At 31.7% G+C, this 13,986-nt stretch overlaps 1 protein-coding gene across 2 annotated transcripts; it reads left to right on the forward strand.

Moving 5' to 3' along the window:
• Nucleotides 1–1,681: 1,681 nt before the first annotated feature.
• On the forward strand, nucleotides 1,682–13,368 carry LOC142328779 (uncharacterized). Of its 2 annotated transcripts, none has more exons than XM_075372806.1 (4): nucleotides 1,682–1,778; nucleotides 4,443–4,600; nucleotides 10,802–11,086; nucleotides 13,107–13,368. In XM_075372806.1, coding segments are annotated over exons 1-4 (447 nt in total). In that variant the 5' UTR covers nucleotides 1,682–1,777; the 3' UTR covers nucleotides 13,110–13,368. The 2 variants fall into 2 exon arrangements, with proteins under 2 accessions (XP_075228921.1, XP_075228920.1); XM_075372805.1 differs by lacking the exon at nucleotides 1,682–1,778 and adding an exon at nucleotides 2,700–2,818.
• The last annotated feature ends 618 nt before the right edge of the window (nucleotides 13,369–13,986 follow it).

Genomic DNA, 13,986 nt, shown 5'->3' on the forward strand with positions numbered 1-13,986 from the left:
CGTTACTTTTTAATCTTTACATGGAACTAGCAGTTAATGATGTTAAAGAACAATTTAGATTCGGAGTAACAGTACAAGGTGAAAAGATAAAGATGCTACGATTTGCTGATAATATAGTAATTCTAGCCGAGAGTAAAAAGGATTTAGAAGAAACAATGAACGGCATAGATGAAGTCCTACGCAAGAACTATCGCGTGAAAATAAACAAGAACAAAACAAAAGTAATTAAATGTAGTAGAAATAACAAAGATGGACCACTGAATGTGAAAATAGGAGGAGAAAAGATTATGGAGGTAGAAGAATTTTGTTATTTGGGAAGTAAAATTACTAAAGATAGACGAAGCAGGAGCGATATAAAATGCCGAATAGCACAAGCTAAACGAGCCTTCAGTAAGAAATATAGTTTGTTTACATCAAAAATTAATTTAAATGTCAGGAAAAGATTTTTGAAAGTGTATGTTTGTAGTGTCGCTTTATATGGAAGTGAAACTTGGACAATCGGAGTATCTGAGAAGAAAAGACTAAAAGCTTTTGAAATATGGTGCTATAGGAGAATGTTAAAAATCAGATGGGTGGATAAAGTGACAAATGAAGAGGTATTGCGGCAAATAGATGAAGAAAGAAGCATTTGGAAAAATATAGTTAAAAGAAGAGACAGACTTATAGGCCACATACTAAGGCATCTTGGAATAGTCGCTTTAATGTTGGAAGGACAGGTAGAAGGGAAAAATTGTGTAGGCAGGCCACGTTTGGAGTATGTAAAACAAATTGTTGGGGATGTAGGATGTAGAGGATATAATGAAATGAAACGACTAGCACTAGATAGGGAATCTTGGAGAGCTGCATCAAACCAGTCAAATGACTGAAGACAAAAAAAAAAAAAGCATGAAATGCTTATAAAGCATTAAAACAACATGACAAATAAGGAATGGTGAAGGAAGGATGAGAGCTGCCCAGTGAAGCCAAAACCTGTCTCTCAACCAGAAAAGTTCTTGCAATGATTTTTTTTACTCATTGATTTTTTCCACACTCAAGGAATGGTAAATGCGGCTTAGTGTCAGCTGCTACAGTCGACAAAAGCTGCCTACCGAAACAAAAGACTGAGTATGTCCATCAGAGATTTCATCCTTACCCATGACAATGCCAGGCTGCACACCATGATTTTGACAAGGTATAAATTGAAAATAATGCACTGGGAAACCCTCGACCACCAGTCCAGATTTGTCTCCCTGTGTCTTATTTTTCGTCTGCACCCTTCAAAGAATCACTTGGAGAGGAATAATTAAAAAACAATGAAGACATCGAGTAGTGTGTGTAATTGGTTGATGACTCGTCTTCAAACCTTTTATGAACAAGCAATATTCAAGCTTTCAAATCATTGGCAAAAGTATGCAGATTGTACAAGAGACTATATAAAAAATTGATGAAGGTATGAATTGTGTTTATTACTAATCAATAAATTTATTTAAAAAAAATTACCATTTACATTTGATACACCCTCATATATATCTGTGTATTTTGAAATTATTATTATTAATAATCTAATTTTTTTATTTTTTACATGTAAGAAATGGAATGATACAAAAGCACAACTGTTTGATACCGGCAGTGAACTGCAACAAGCATTGAATATGTTGAGTGCTGGTCGTGAAGTCAGGGAAGAATTGCAGACTTTGCAGAGGGAAGTTGTTATTGGAGGTGAACTTCAACAGAGAAGTCGAGACACACTGACGCACCTAGCCAGAGCTGTACATCAGCTGGAAAGGGACAGGTTGAAAGTAAATAACCAATTTCTTTTTCCAGTTAAAATACACTGCCTATTGACATGACAAATTATTTTTAAACTTTTTTTTCTGTTCACTTAAAGTTACTCTATTTTTTACTATTTTGTTGTTTCAAATGATTCAAAATTTTTTCAGAAATGATTCAAAATTTTTTTTTTTTCAGTCATGCTTGTGTTTTATTTTATTTTACTTCCAAGTAGGGCATGTAGCAAATACTGTTCATTAGTTTATTAGTAATCATACAATTGATTGATATCATACATATAATTGATTATATTTATGTAAAATCAAAATCATACAAGGTTTTAATTACATTTTTATGAGATTTTTTTCCATATTTTTTAATCAGAATTAATTTTATTTACATTATAAATATATTGGATTACCAGGAAAAACAGAATATTATTGGTGTGTGTGTGTGTGTGTGTGTGTGTGTGTGTGTGTGTGTGTGTGTGTACAGATCTGTTCATGTTGGTTGGATTGAAGGCATGCATTTTTATTTGACTGTATAATATTGGAAAAAATTAATTTGTGTTGAGAGAAAGTCCGTATATAATATTGGACAAAGTATAAGGGTCATTCAATAAATAAACAGACAAACATTTTTAGCGAAGGAAACATTTAATGTTGGCAATTGAAACTTTTGTAAGTGTTAGTGGACAACCTTGTCAAGAGTGTTAGTAAGCTGTTCAATTAATACTTATTTAAACGTAACCTCTAAAGTCTTAGTTACAATGGCGTATCTGCTTGATTCTTTTGTACTAGAAAGTACTTTTGTACTTTTGTACTTCAGAAAGTGTACAACCATTAGAAATATTCTCTCAGATGAATAAACAATACAGCAGTAGTTGCATGAACTGTGTGTATTTTTATGCGTAGATGGAAAAGTTTAAAAGTGGCCGCAGAAGCGTGACCGATGAGCAGCACTTGGGCGTCCGGTAACAGTGTTGACCTCGGTGTTAGATCCTCATATTGCTTCACTTATCCAAGAAGACTGACAACTTACAGTTGAACAAATTTCTGAAAAATGTCAAGTAAGTGTTGGCACAACTCATTTCATCATTCAAAACAAACAGACTACCATAAGACTTGTGCAAGGTGGGTTCCCAGAGAGCTTACCATTCATCACAAAGCCAAGAGATTTCACATTTGTACCGAACTCAAAAATCATTTCAATAACAAAGGTGATGCATTTTTGTAGGACTTTAACCTGTGATGAAACTTGGATACATCATTTTGAACCGGAGTTCAAGCGTCAAGGCATGCAGTAGAAACACCCTGAATCGCCTGCCCATAAGAAATTCAAAACACAATTATTGGCTGGTAAGGTCATGTTAACCATATTTTGGAGTGCCCATGGTCCGATTTTCTGTGATTATTTAGAGGAGCAATGCACTATAAAACAGCCTATACTACTCAGCCATGATTGAGAACAAAGTCAAGCCTGCGTTGAAAAGGAAATGTCTGGGATAGCAGAGGAAAAGCATGCCACACAACACAACTGATGCTGTAAACTGTTGGGAAAGTAGGTTGAGAACTCCTGCTGGCCTCTGTGGTATGAGTGTTAACGTCTCAGCCTTTCATCTGGAGGTCCTGGGTTTGAATCCCGGTCAGACATGGCATTTTTATACACTACTTGTCATCCCTCATCCTCTGAAGCAGTACCTAATGGTGGTCTCAGAGGTTTAAAAAAAAAGGTTAAGAGCTCCTATCCCCATTCTTCTTTACAGCCCTGACCTTGCCCCTTCAGATTTTTATCTGTTTGGTCTGCTGGAAGAAGCTTTGCTTCTTAATTAAGTTTCAATGAAGAGGTAAAGAAAAAACTACAAAACTGGCTTCAAGTTCAAGGTAAAGTATTCTTCACTGAGGGGATAAGAAGACTCGTAAAAAGATGGAACAAATGCATGTAAGTTGGTGGGGATTACGTGGAAAAGTAAACAAAAAACTTGTATTTATTTAATAAACCATTTTTTCTGTAGAACTATTTGTCTGTTTAATTATTGAGTGACCCTCGTCATTTTATAACGCAGTATTTCAGTTTTTTCTTTCATTTTTTTTTATAAACGTATGGTATAGCAATTGCAATTATATTATCTGGAAATATAACATACATACACTAGTTTCAATCACACAACTGCAGAAAGTTAGTAATATATTTGACAGGCTTGTGTGTACATGGAATTTTTTAACTGTAAAATGACTATATTGATTTTTATGAATAAGGTATCGAACTCGTGTCTTTATATCTGACTGGTAATTGTAATGGATCTTTGTCAAATTAATAGAATATTTAAACTTATTATTTAATGTTTGTGAAGACTGTACAGTTAACTCTAGTCTGTACAGAATCTTTAAAATCAGAAGTCATATCAACTGCTTTTCCTTTTCTTTCATAATAAATACCTTATTCATTCTAAGTATTATTTATATTCATTTTAAGTATTATATTATTATTCATTATACGTATTATAAGTTATATTATAACTAATATTAGTTAATAATATTGTTTATATTTAATAGTTATATTACAGTATTATAAATATTATTTATATTTGTTCTAAGTATTTTTGTCATCTATTTGTTTGTTAAGTAGTATTATAAAGTGCAGTTTGGTAGTTTTTTTATTTAATCTTACTATGTATATTTTTTTTATGACAGTGCTTAATGAACAATTAGAAGCTAGGAATATAAGCTATGATTTACTAAAATCAAGAGTAGCTGAGCTTGAATCCATAATTATAGACAAAGATGCTTCATTAAAAGAACAGAATCGTCTTGTTGATGAAGTTAGAACAGATTATGTTGAACAGCTTAAGGTATGTTAAAATATTAAGTTAATATTAAACTGCTGTAGTGTTATAATCTTAAGGTAGTCCAGTTCAAATATCCATTTTTAATGCTTCTGTTCAAAAAATTAGTATACCTAACCAACCAGTAAGAATATATATAGTTTACAGGGTTAAATGAACAACATATGTTGTTTTGTAATGGAATATGAACTAGCGGATCTATATTACCTTGATTAACCTAAAGTAATCGTTAGTAAATGAAAAACAATTATTTAAAAATGTACAATGAGACTGCCAGTTATATCATGATATCGGTGTAGGAACTCCCAGCATACCTCGCTTACATAAATTAAAATTTATTTTAAATTTGATATACAATTAATGTTTTAAATTTATCTGGTCATAAGTTTTGGTACTTTGTGATAAATAGCATAGGTACAATGTTAACAGAAGATAGGCAAAGTGAAAATAAAATAAAAGTTAGAATAGCAGTGGTTAAAGAAGCTGAATATAGAAAGTAACAATTATTTTATTCATTGTACTTCTGTATAGATGTGAAAAATTACTCTAAAAACCACAGAGAAAGAAAAAACTAGAGGTCCATTTAGAGCTGTCAATTTTTGAGAATACAGGTTGTGATAATCACCAGATACTCAAACTAGTTGTACTCTTTTTTCAAATTACACACCTATTGCAACCATAACCATACACTCCACAAAACAACATTAACTTAATCATATTGCACCAGACAACTTACACATTTATTCTCTCATTCATATTCACTCCAACTTATGCTAGCTATAAATGATATGCAGACTGATTTGGAAAATCAAAACAAGATGAGTCTGATCTGCTGAGGCTTTGCAGGCAGTGTCTTCTGATGTTAAAGCTCTTACTTTTATGTGCGAGCTTCTGAATTATTAATATTTGACTTTTGGAATGAGTGTCTGAATGAACTCAGGCCAGATCTTCAGGTATGTGGGTCAATCCTTCTATCTGCATCTTTATATCACTGTGGCTGGTAAAGAGACTACAATCAGACCTGTCTGACAGCACAAATAATTAAGGAATTAGCATTGATAGTAAAAACCTGAGAACTCAGGAAGGAAGGTCAATTACTTAAGAAGCTATCAAAATTACAATGATTTTTGTGACACCAAAATAATGAAATTGTTCTCTGGAATGATTTTGAAGTTTGACAGTAAAAAGAAAAAATCTGATGTGGACAACACATCACTTCCTTGTACGCCTACTAAATTATATACATTACATATACACTTTTTTTTAAAATGAAAAGTACATAAAATTTTATTTCATTGATAACTTCTGATATCTTTTCATATTTTTTTATTGTTATTATTACTGAATTATTATTTATTGTAAAACATTTTTACAGAAGTTCATAATTATTAATTAGTCAATATAGAGTACAGTGCCATTATAATGTGGCTTGATATACTGCAGATACAGTTATAATGCAGATTATAACCTGTCCCCGAAAAACTATCTGATTATCTGAAAAAATAAAATAGGATGAAGAAATGCTAGCCACCCTACCACTGCATTTGACATCGTTGTAAAACCCACCATAAATCCTTTGAAATTGTCAACAATATGCTTCTAATATAACATCTGCCAATTGATCCCAACCAAATTTAAATCCTTGGAATTCCCAAAAACATGATTCAATAAAACAAAACTATGATTCTAATACAGTAATAGGAGAAATTCTATGATATATATCTATTCTTATGAACATGACTCATTTCGTGTAACAGTGATAAAACTATCAATGTGCTGCCTGTACAGGTATCTGAATGTTATTACATATTGTGATTTATTCCGAGCTGCTTTTACTGTATTTATCAGTATTGTTTATTACTCTAGTTAATTTATTCGACTTTGTAGTGTTGTTTTCATTCGTGTTTGCCTAACATGTCTAAACGAAAAACATATTCTGTAAAGAAAAAATGAGAAATTATTGAATAGGTTAAGGCAGGTTGTTCGAAACCCAGTTTATTCCGGGAATTCGGTGTCCCTGAAGGTACTACTATACACATGGTTGGGTGACAGAAGAAGATAAATTGGATTCTTTTATTGATTCGGTAGATGAAACAGTCGGACTCGATCGCAAAAACTGAGTGAAGGTGTGCTGTTATCAGGGCCCATACTTCAAGCTCAGGCACTAAATTTTCATGAGCAAATTAACAATGAAAAAGAATTCAGTGCTTCTTGCAGTTGGTTATCTTGATGGAAAAATCCATCATGGCATTGGCCAAGTAAATGTCAAAGGAGAATCTCGTTCAGCAGATGCGATGGCAGTCGAACATTTTTCACAAACAATATTACAATCGGTAATAAAAGAGAATAACTTCAGTGATAATAACAGTTGTATAATTGTGATGTAACTGCTTTGAACAACAAAAACATTAGATGTGTAACGGGGACCGAGTAAATCTGGTATGAAAATGAACAAAGAAAGGGTAACTTTTCTTTTGTGTGCCAATGCGTCAGGAAATCATAAATTGAAGCTGTTGCTCATTGACAATTATGCCAGCACATTGCTTCAAACACGTTAATATGAATTCATTACCGGTTATTTTTAAAAATAGTAAAAGTGCTTGGATGACGTGAAATATTTTTTTAACATGGTTTAACAACGAATTTATGCCTTGTGTTAAAAATTATTTACAAGTTCGAAAATTGGAAGAAGAAGCTTTATTACTTCTTGACAGTTGCCTTGCTCATCCCCCTTCTGACTTGCTGAAATCTAAAGATGGGAAAATAATCAGAATATTTTTACTCAAAAACACATCTTTGTTCCAACCAGTAGACTGAGGAGTTATTCAGTCATTTAAAGCATATTACGGGTGAGAGCTGCTGATCACTATCATTAACTCAGAATTACAAGTAACAGAATTTTTTAAAACTGTGTCATTAAAAAGCGTTGTATACAGCACTGGAACAGTATCGTATGGACTAACGTAAATTCTATTACAATTAAAAATTGTTGGTCGGTATTGTCACGGAGTAATACAGAAGACATTCAAACAGGAAATGTTCATATTTTTACTGATGAACATGCACTGGAATTTTCAAATTCAACCGGGCAAGAATTGTCTGTAAGTGATCTCAATAAGTGGGTTCAAGAAGACAATCAAACACCCGTTGCCCATTACATGACCAACAAAGAAATTGTAAACTCCATTCTACAACCTAACGATAATTTGTCGTAGGAAGAAGAGGAAGGTTGCAACACCTTCCCCTACCTCTCTGTAACAGGTCACTATTACAGAGAGGTCTACACCCTCGATAAAATTTCTGGAAAATATAAATAGCGTAATAACATGGATGGAGCAACAAAATAATAGTGATGATCATCATTTATTGCATTTACAAAGTGTAAAGTCATATATTATAAAGAAGAAACATACAACTGCAAAACAAAAAACAATAACTTCTTATTTTTAAAAATAATTCACATTCAAAGGAAAAATATTGTATCTTTCCACTTACTTGTTTCTATGTATTTACACATTACACTATATTGGCTTTTTTCATTAAACCATTATTGCTTGATTTTTTGTCAATTTTTTAATTGATCCCCTTTGTAATTTAAAATTTACCTCTCGAAATAACACGGTTAGCCTATAACGCGGGTGTCACGTAAGTCCCGCGATAACCACATTATAACGGGGTTACACTGTATTTAAATTTAAAAAAAGGAGATGAAGTCCAATTCAAATCGATGTGACTTCCCCTTATAAGATCCAAATATTTCATTTGCCTATAACTCTGGAACCAATGAAAATAAGTACCTCTTATTATATATCGTTGAAAAGCTCTCAATGAGGTCTTATTACTGCAGTTAAAAAAAAATCCAAATGTTTTGTTGGAACTTTGGCTTTTTTGGACACTTTTGGTCCAGTAGATTGCAATCAAAAGGTGCAAAACTAGATGTTACAACAGTCCCAAATCCAAAATTTCAACATCCTATGGCTAATTGTTTTTGAGTTATGTGAGATACATAGGTACGTACAAACAGACGTCATGCCAAAACTAGTCAAAATAAATTCAGGGATGGTCAAAATAGATATTTCTGTTGAAATCTGAAAACCGAAGTCTTTCACAATCACAATATGTACTTTATTTTGTACACGGAAGTAAAAACAAAAAGAAGTACCACTATTTATTGAAGCTAAATAACATGGAATTAACCCGTTGTGTTTCAAACCCCCCTACGACCTATTCTGAACACAAATTGAAATGTGATTTTTTGTTATGATCTGTTGAGTTTATCATTTAAATATTTTATTTTTCAAAGAGTTAAAATAATGTGGGACAAATGTCTGGTGAAATTTAAGCATGAGAAGATTATGCTAAAGCCCATTCCCACGCTGATTCTTAAGTTTGTTATGACATTCCCACCAAAATAAATGAGGTGATCTTGTCATTCCACCTGTATGTTCTGAATCTAAGACAATGCTTCAATTAATTGTCAGGATTTCAGGAATATAAAAATGATATGTTAGAAGTCCTAGTAATACCCAAAATGTATTAGAATTGAGAAATGAAGAAACTGAGAATATAAAGTCACATCATTATACCAGTTTTAAGGGTGACAACTGGCATGTAATTTGACATGTTACAGAGTGTTCATTTTATGAAGAGGGAAAACTGGAAAATTCAGACACAAAAACTCATGTTCCTGTCTGCTCATAGAGAATACAAGAGGATGCAGACTGCTAGGAATTTTTAACAGCCTGGTGATTCTATTTCTTAGGAAGGTCATTACTTAATGAACAAACTGAAAAAGATGCTTCTCTGGTTAACAGTCTTGTGCTCTCTTTCTAGTGGACAGATTGGACTTTTCACTAGTCTCAAAAACATCTCAAGAGGACATCTCTTAACAGTAATTTGACGATATTGAGGATTCAGACTTGGTTATTACAAAATACTATGAAAGGAAAAAAGCTTACAACACAGTTGTAGGACTTTCCTACGCAGCTTTTTTCGGATGCATGGCTTACACACACACGTACAACTTAATTTAAAATGTTTATAATTTTATTTAAATACAATATTTTTTGTTTATTTAATTCAATGATTCTAACTGAAGTGCGCATGCATACCGCATTTCATTCACGCAGGTGTTGCAGTACTATTGGCCACTTAAATAAATTTCTACACTTTAAATATTATTCATTTGTTTAATTCTACAGCTCACCTGTGACATCACAACATAGCAGATGACTACAGCAGTAGTCCAGCCACTAAGTGGGATGTGGAGTATGTGTAGGCTGGATTAAGACCCCCCACTTTGGTAGGAAACAAATTTGTGGATCCAATGAGATGCTAATAGAAAAAACTGCAATGAAAAAGACTGTAACTCTTCAAAATTAAAACCGTTTAGGGGTGGGGATCAAAATCTGGAGACGGTTTTGTTTCCCCCACTCCGTGACCTTTTGAATTGAAATTTATAATAGCATCAATGTCCCTGCTATAGAAATATTTTAGCCAAGTTTGATGAAAATTGGTCAAGTAGTTCTGGAGATAAAAGGCGATTTACATGCCAAAATACATATGCACATTTTGTCACAGAAATTTCAATGCCATTTTGCAGTTTTCTGAGAGGTTCTTAGGAGTCCGTTCATCAAGATTCGGTAAAAACCAGATATGCCCAATTTTTTACCAATCACCATACTTTCCCTTCTGTATAGCTATAGCTGCTATATTGACAGGAAAGTTAAAGAAAGAACCATCTTTGACAGATAATATTGTATTTGACAGGCATGTTATATTTTTTAATCGATCACATAATGGAGAATTCCTGATACACACTTAAAATGTTAAGAATTATGATCCAATTGGATAGGTTTGTCATGAGAGAAGTATTGATATAAACAGCATTAAACAAATTAGTAGAATATACTAATCTATTAAAAGAAGAGAAAAAAGGTGAAGATTGACATGGTGCATTAAAGAATTTCTATCTTGAGCCTAGTGATCAATCTTATCTAATTGTGATAACTGCTGGTTAATAATTCATTCCACATTAGTTGACAGATAAGTGTTTAATTAATACATTATCCCCAAATATATTCTTTATGGTGGTCTGAATTTATTCTGATGTTTAAGTACATTTTTTGCCACATATTTTTATACTTTGTTTCTAATGAATTCATCACTAATATTTATTTTTTTTGTTTTTTACTGTCTGCTGAAAAGAAAAGCAAAGAACTTAGATTGATTAATAGTAATCTGGAAGAGAATATTTTCACCCTATATAAGGAAGTGGAAATACTGACAAGACTACAATCACAAAAAAGGAAGCAGCCGAAGATTTCAACATCACAGCAAATAAACGTCTCATCTCTGATGTCTCTATCTCTCAACTCTCCATCATTTAATGTTGCTGGTGAGGTACCTTTACATAATATTCATGGAAAAATTGAAGATTCTGATTCAGCAGAAGCTGAAGCTGGAACACCTTCATCTGCAGATGCATTACATGTCAGTATTGAATTTATGAATTTGTTAAAAATTACTCCTGCAAGTACTTAATCTATATAGCAAGTATTTTAAAAGTTGCTTTATGAAGAAAAGAAAGTAAAAATAAATTAATTTGATGTTTAACAGAGTTATTAAATTAAAGACAAACAGTTGCAGTTTACTTATTTAAATAACTAAAAACAATGTTTCGAATTTGCTTCACTACAAGCTTACATTGTGTATAAGCCTAAAAAAAAATATTTGGAGTTCTTTGTGAAGACTGATATGTGAAATAAGGTGTAAAATTACAAAATCATAAAGAGCATCATCAAATAGTTGGTTATTTGTCATGACAGTGTAGTTTAAAGAATGCTTACACATTTTCAAGGTTCAACAAAAAATATAAAATTATTTACTTATTACTTGCTAATGTGTACGTTGCAATCTTTTCAACTAGTGAACAATAAGCAATCCTCTACAACCCAATAATATGAGGTTATGTATGACTTATCAATGAGGTGTAGTTTTGTACACTCAGGCCAACCATTCCTGAGATGTGTGGTTTGGTTAATTGAAATCCAACCATTCCTGAGATGTGTGGTTAATTGAAATTCAACCCCAAAAGTACATGGTATCCACTGTAGTATTCAAACCCACTAAATTGTGAATACCAGTGTTCTTAAGGGATTGGGTTTCAATTAACCACACTTTTCAGGACTGGCCGTCTGACCTGAGACTGTACAAGGCTACACTTCATTTACATTGGTACGTATCATCCTCTGAAGTAATACCAGAGGCTAAACATAAAAAAGTTTTCAAACCCCTATAAAAGCAACTAACTTTTGGTAGGCTCAGAACCTTCGACTTAGAATATCAGCTGTTAAACAACCAATTTGCGATGACGATTTAACCTCTAGACCAGCCTGATGGGCGGAAAAAAAAAAATAAAATGAAGCTTAAAAATGTGCATTACTTATATTCATTTTTAAGTCAATTTTTAACTATAAACAGGTCATTATAGGGAAACATCAAGATCCAATATTACTAACAGACAAACAAATAAAGGAACAAAGAATGGATAGAACCAAGAGTACATGTATGTGTTGAAAAGTAATCATAAGTTCAGGGTATCCCACAAGTCAACTTTACTGAGCACATATATTATGAAATTGTTAAAAAATCAGTCATATACAATGAAAGATTTCTGTAGCAGATGTAAATCAACAGACTGTACAATTTGACTTCTGAGTTAGAATTGGCTTGGTTGAAATAGGATGTAAATTGATTGATGTGGAAAGGAGTAGATGCATTCAATTAGCAAAGGGCATTTAATTTTATAAATAGGAACAGGAGTGTGTGTTAATGCTGACACTTTTTAAGAAAGTCTGTGACGACTTTCCATTCTGATTAAAAAAGTTGTTTTTCCAAGTCAAGGAAATAAGTCTAAATTTTATATTAGAGTTAAGGAATTAGGATGTTTTCTATGTAAAGAAAAAAAAATTACTCCAGTAGAAGACATATATGAATACGCAAGTTTGAAGGTAATAACTCATGTTTGTTGATATTTTTGTGACTATTTGTACATTAGTGTTTAGTAGCCTTAATATTAACCATCATGCTATAAGTTACACATTAATTCTGTAATAATAAATTTTATTTAAATTTAATTAATATTGTCAAATTTTTTTTTTTTAAACAGTAAATTGTTAATATATTAATGGTAAGTGCTCCCCAATTTAACTAATTCAGGAAAAATGTAATATAGTTGTTCATAGAGAAAGTTTGTGTTGTACTTCTTTCTGTATCCTTGTTATGTATTAATGGTAAGTGCTGCACAATTTACCAATTTTGGAAAAATGTAATATAGTTGTTCATAGAGAAAAGTTCCTCCATGGATTAAAGTTTGTGTTGTACTACTGTTTCCTTGTGAACCTGAGAAATGTATATGCTGTTCTTAATGTTTGTGTGCATCAAAATATACTGACTATATCGACTACAGATATTTTACATTTTATTTGATTTTTTTTTTGTTTTTTTTCAGTGAACGAATCACCATAAGATCTCTCCACACTCTGCCAGGTATATTGCAAGAAATGGATTTAATGTGAACTTTAGTTTAAAAGTTGGACTGTTTTGTATAGACTTTGACCTGTTATTTGTTGGTTAAAAATACATCTGTTACAAAATAAATAAAATATATACATTATGTACGTACGGGTTTATAATAAAACAATTATTCTAGTTCAGTAATTAATAATAATGCAATTAAAATCCTTATAAAAATTTCATTATATTTTTTTTAAAAATCAGTAAAATAAAGTTAAAAAAAAAATATATATATATATATGTGTGTGTATATATATATATATATATATATATATATATTTAAAAAAGGTATTAAAGAGCACAAAATTTTATTGCATCTTTCATTTACTGTACTGCTGCTGTTTGTAACTTATCATTAAATATTTGTGATTATACTGCCATTCTACTGTAAGTGTTTACCGCCATTCATTAAGTAATGCTCATTTTTCTACAATGCCCATGCAGGCTAACAGCCAGCTTGCATTTTAAGTCATCATTTACTTGCCTGTGTTTCTCCTATACAAGTTTTACTGCATTACTGTTTGTTAACCATTTTTATATGAGTTTAGTATGAATAAAATATAATTGTGCTTAACTAAAGAGTACTTTCTCTTATTAAATTTTTTTTTTTTTTTTTTTTTTTTTTAGAAAGTATGTTTTATGTTTTATGATTTTTGGAGAAGTAGATTGGTAAGTTTTTGAAAATTCATCAGTGGTGTTTATTCATTCTTATGTTGTATCATTTTCCCAAAATTACATTTTTAAAAAGATGTTATTAACATTAAAGAATTGTATAAAAAAAAAATATATATATAATGTTTACATTTGAATTTCTG

This window comes from Lycorma delicatula, chromosome 8 (genome assembly GCF_047948215.1).
Source record: "Lycorma delicatula isolate Av1 chromosome 8, ASM4794821v1, whole genome shotgun sequence".
NCBI lineage: Eukaryota > Metazoa > Arthropoda > Insecta > Hemiptera > Fulgoridae > Lycorma > Lycorma delicatula.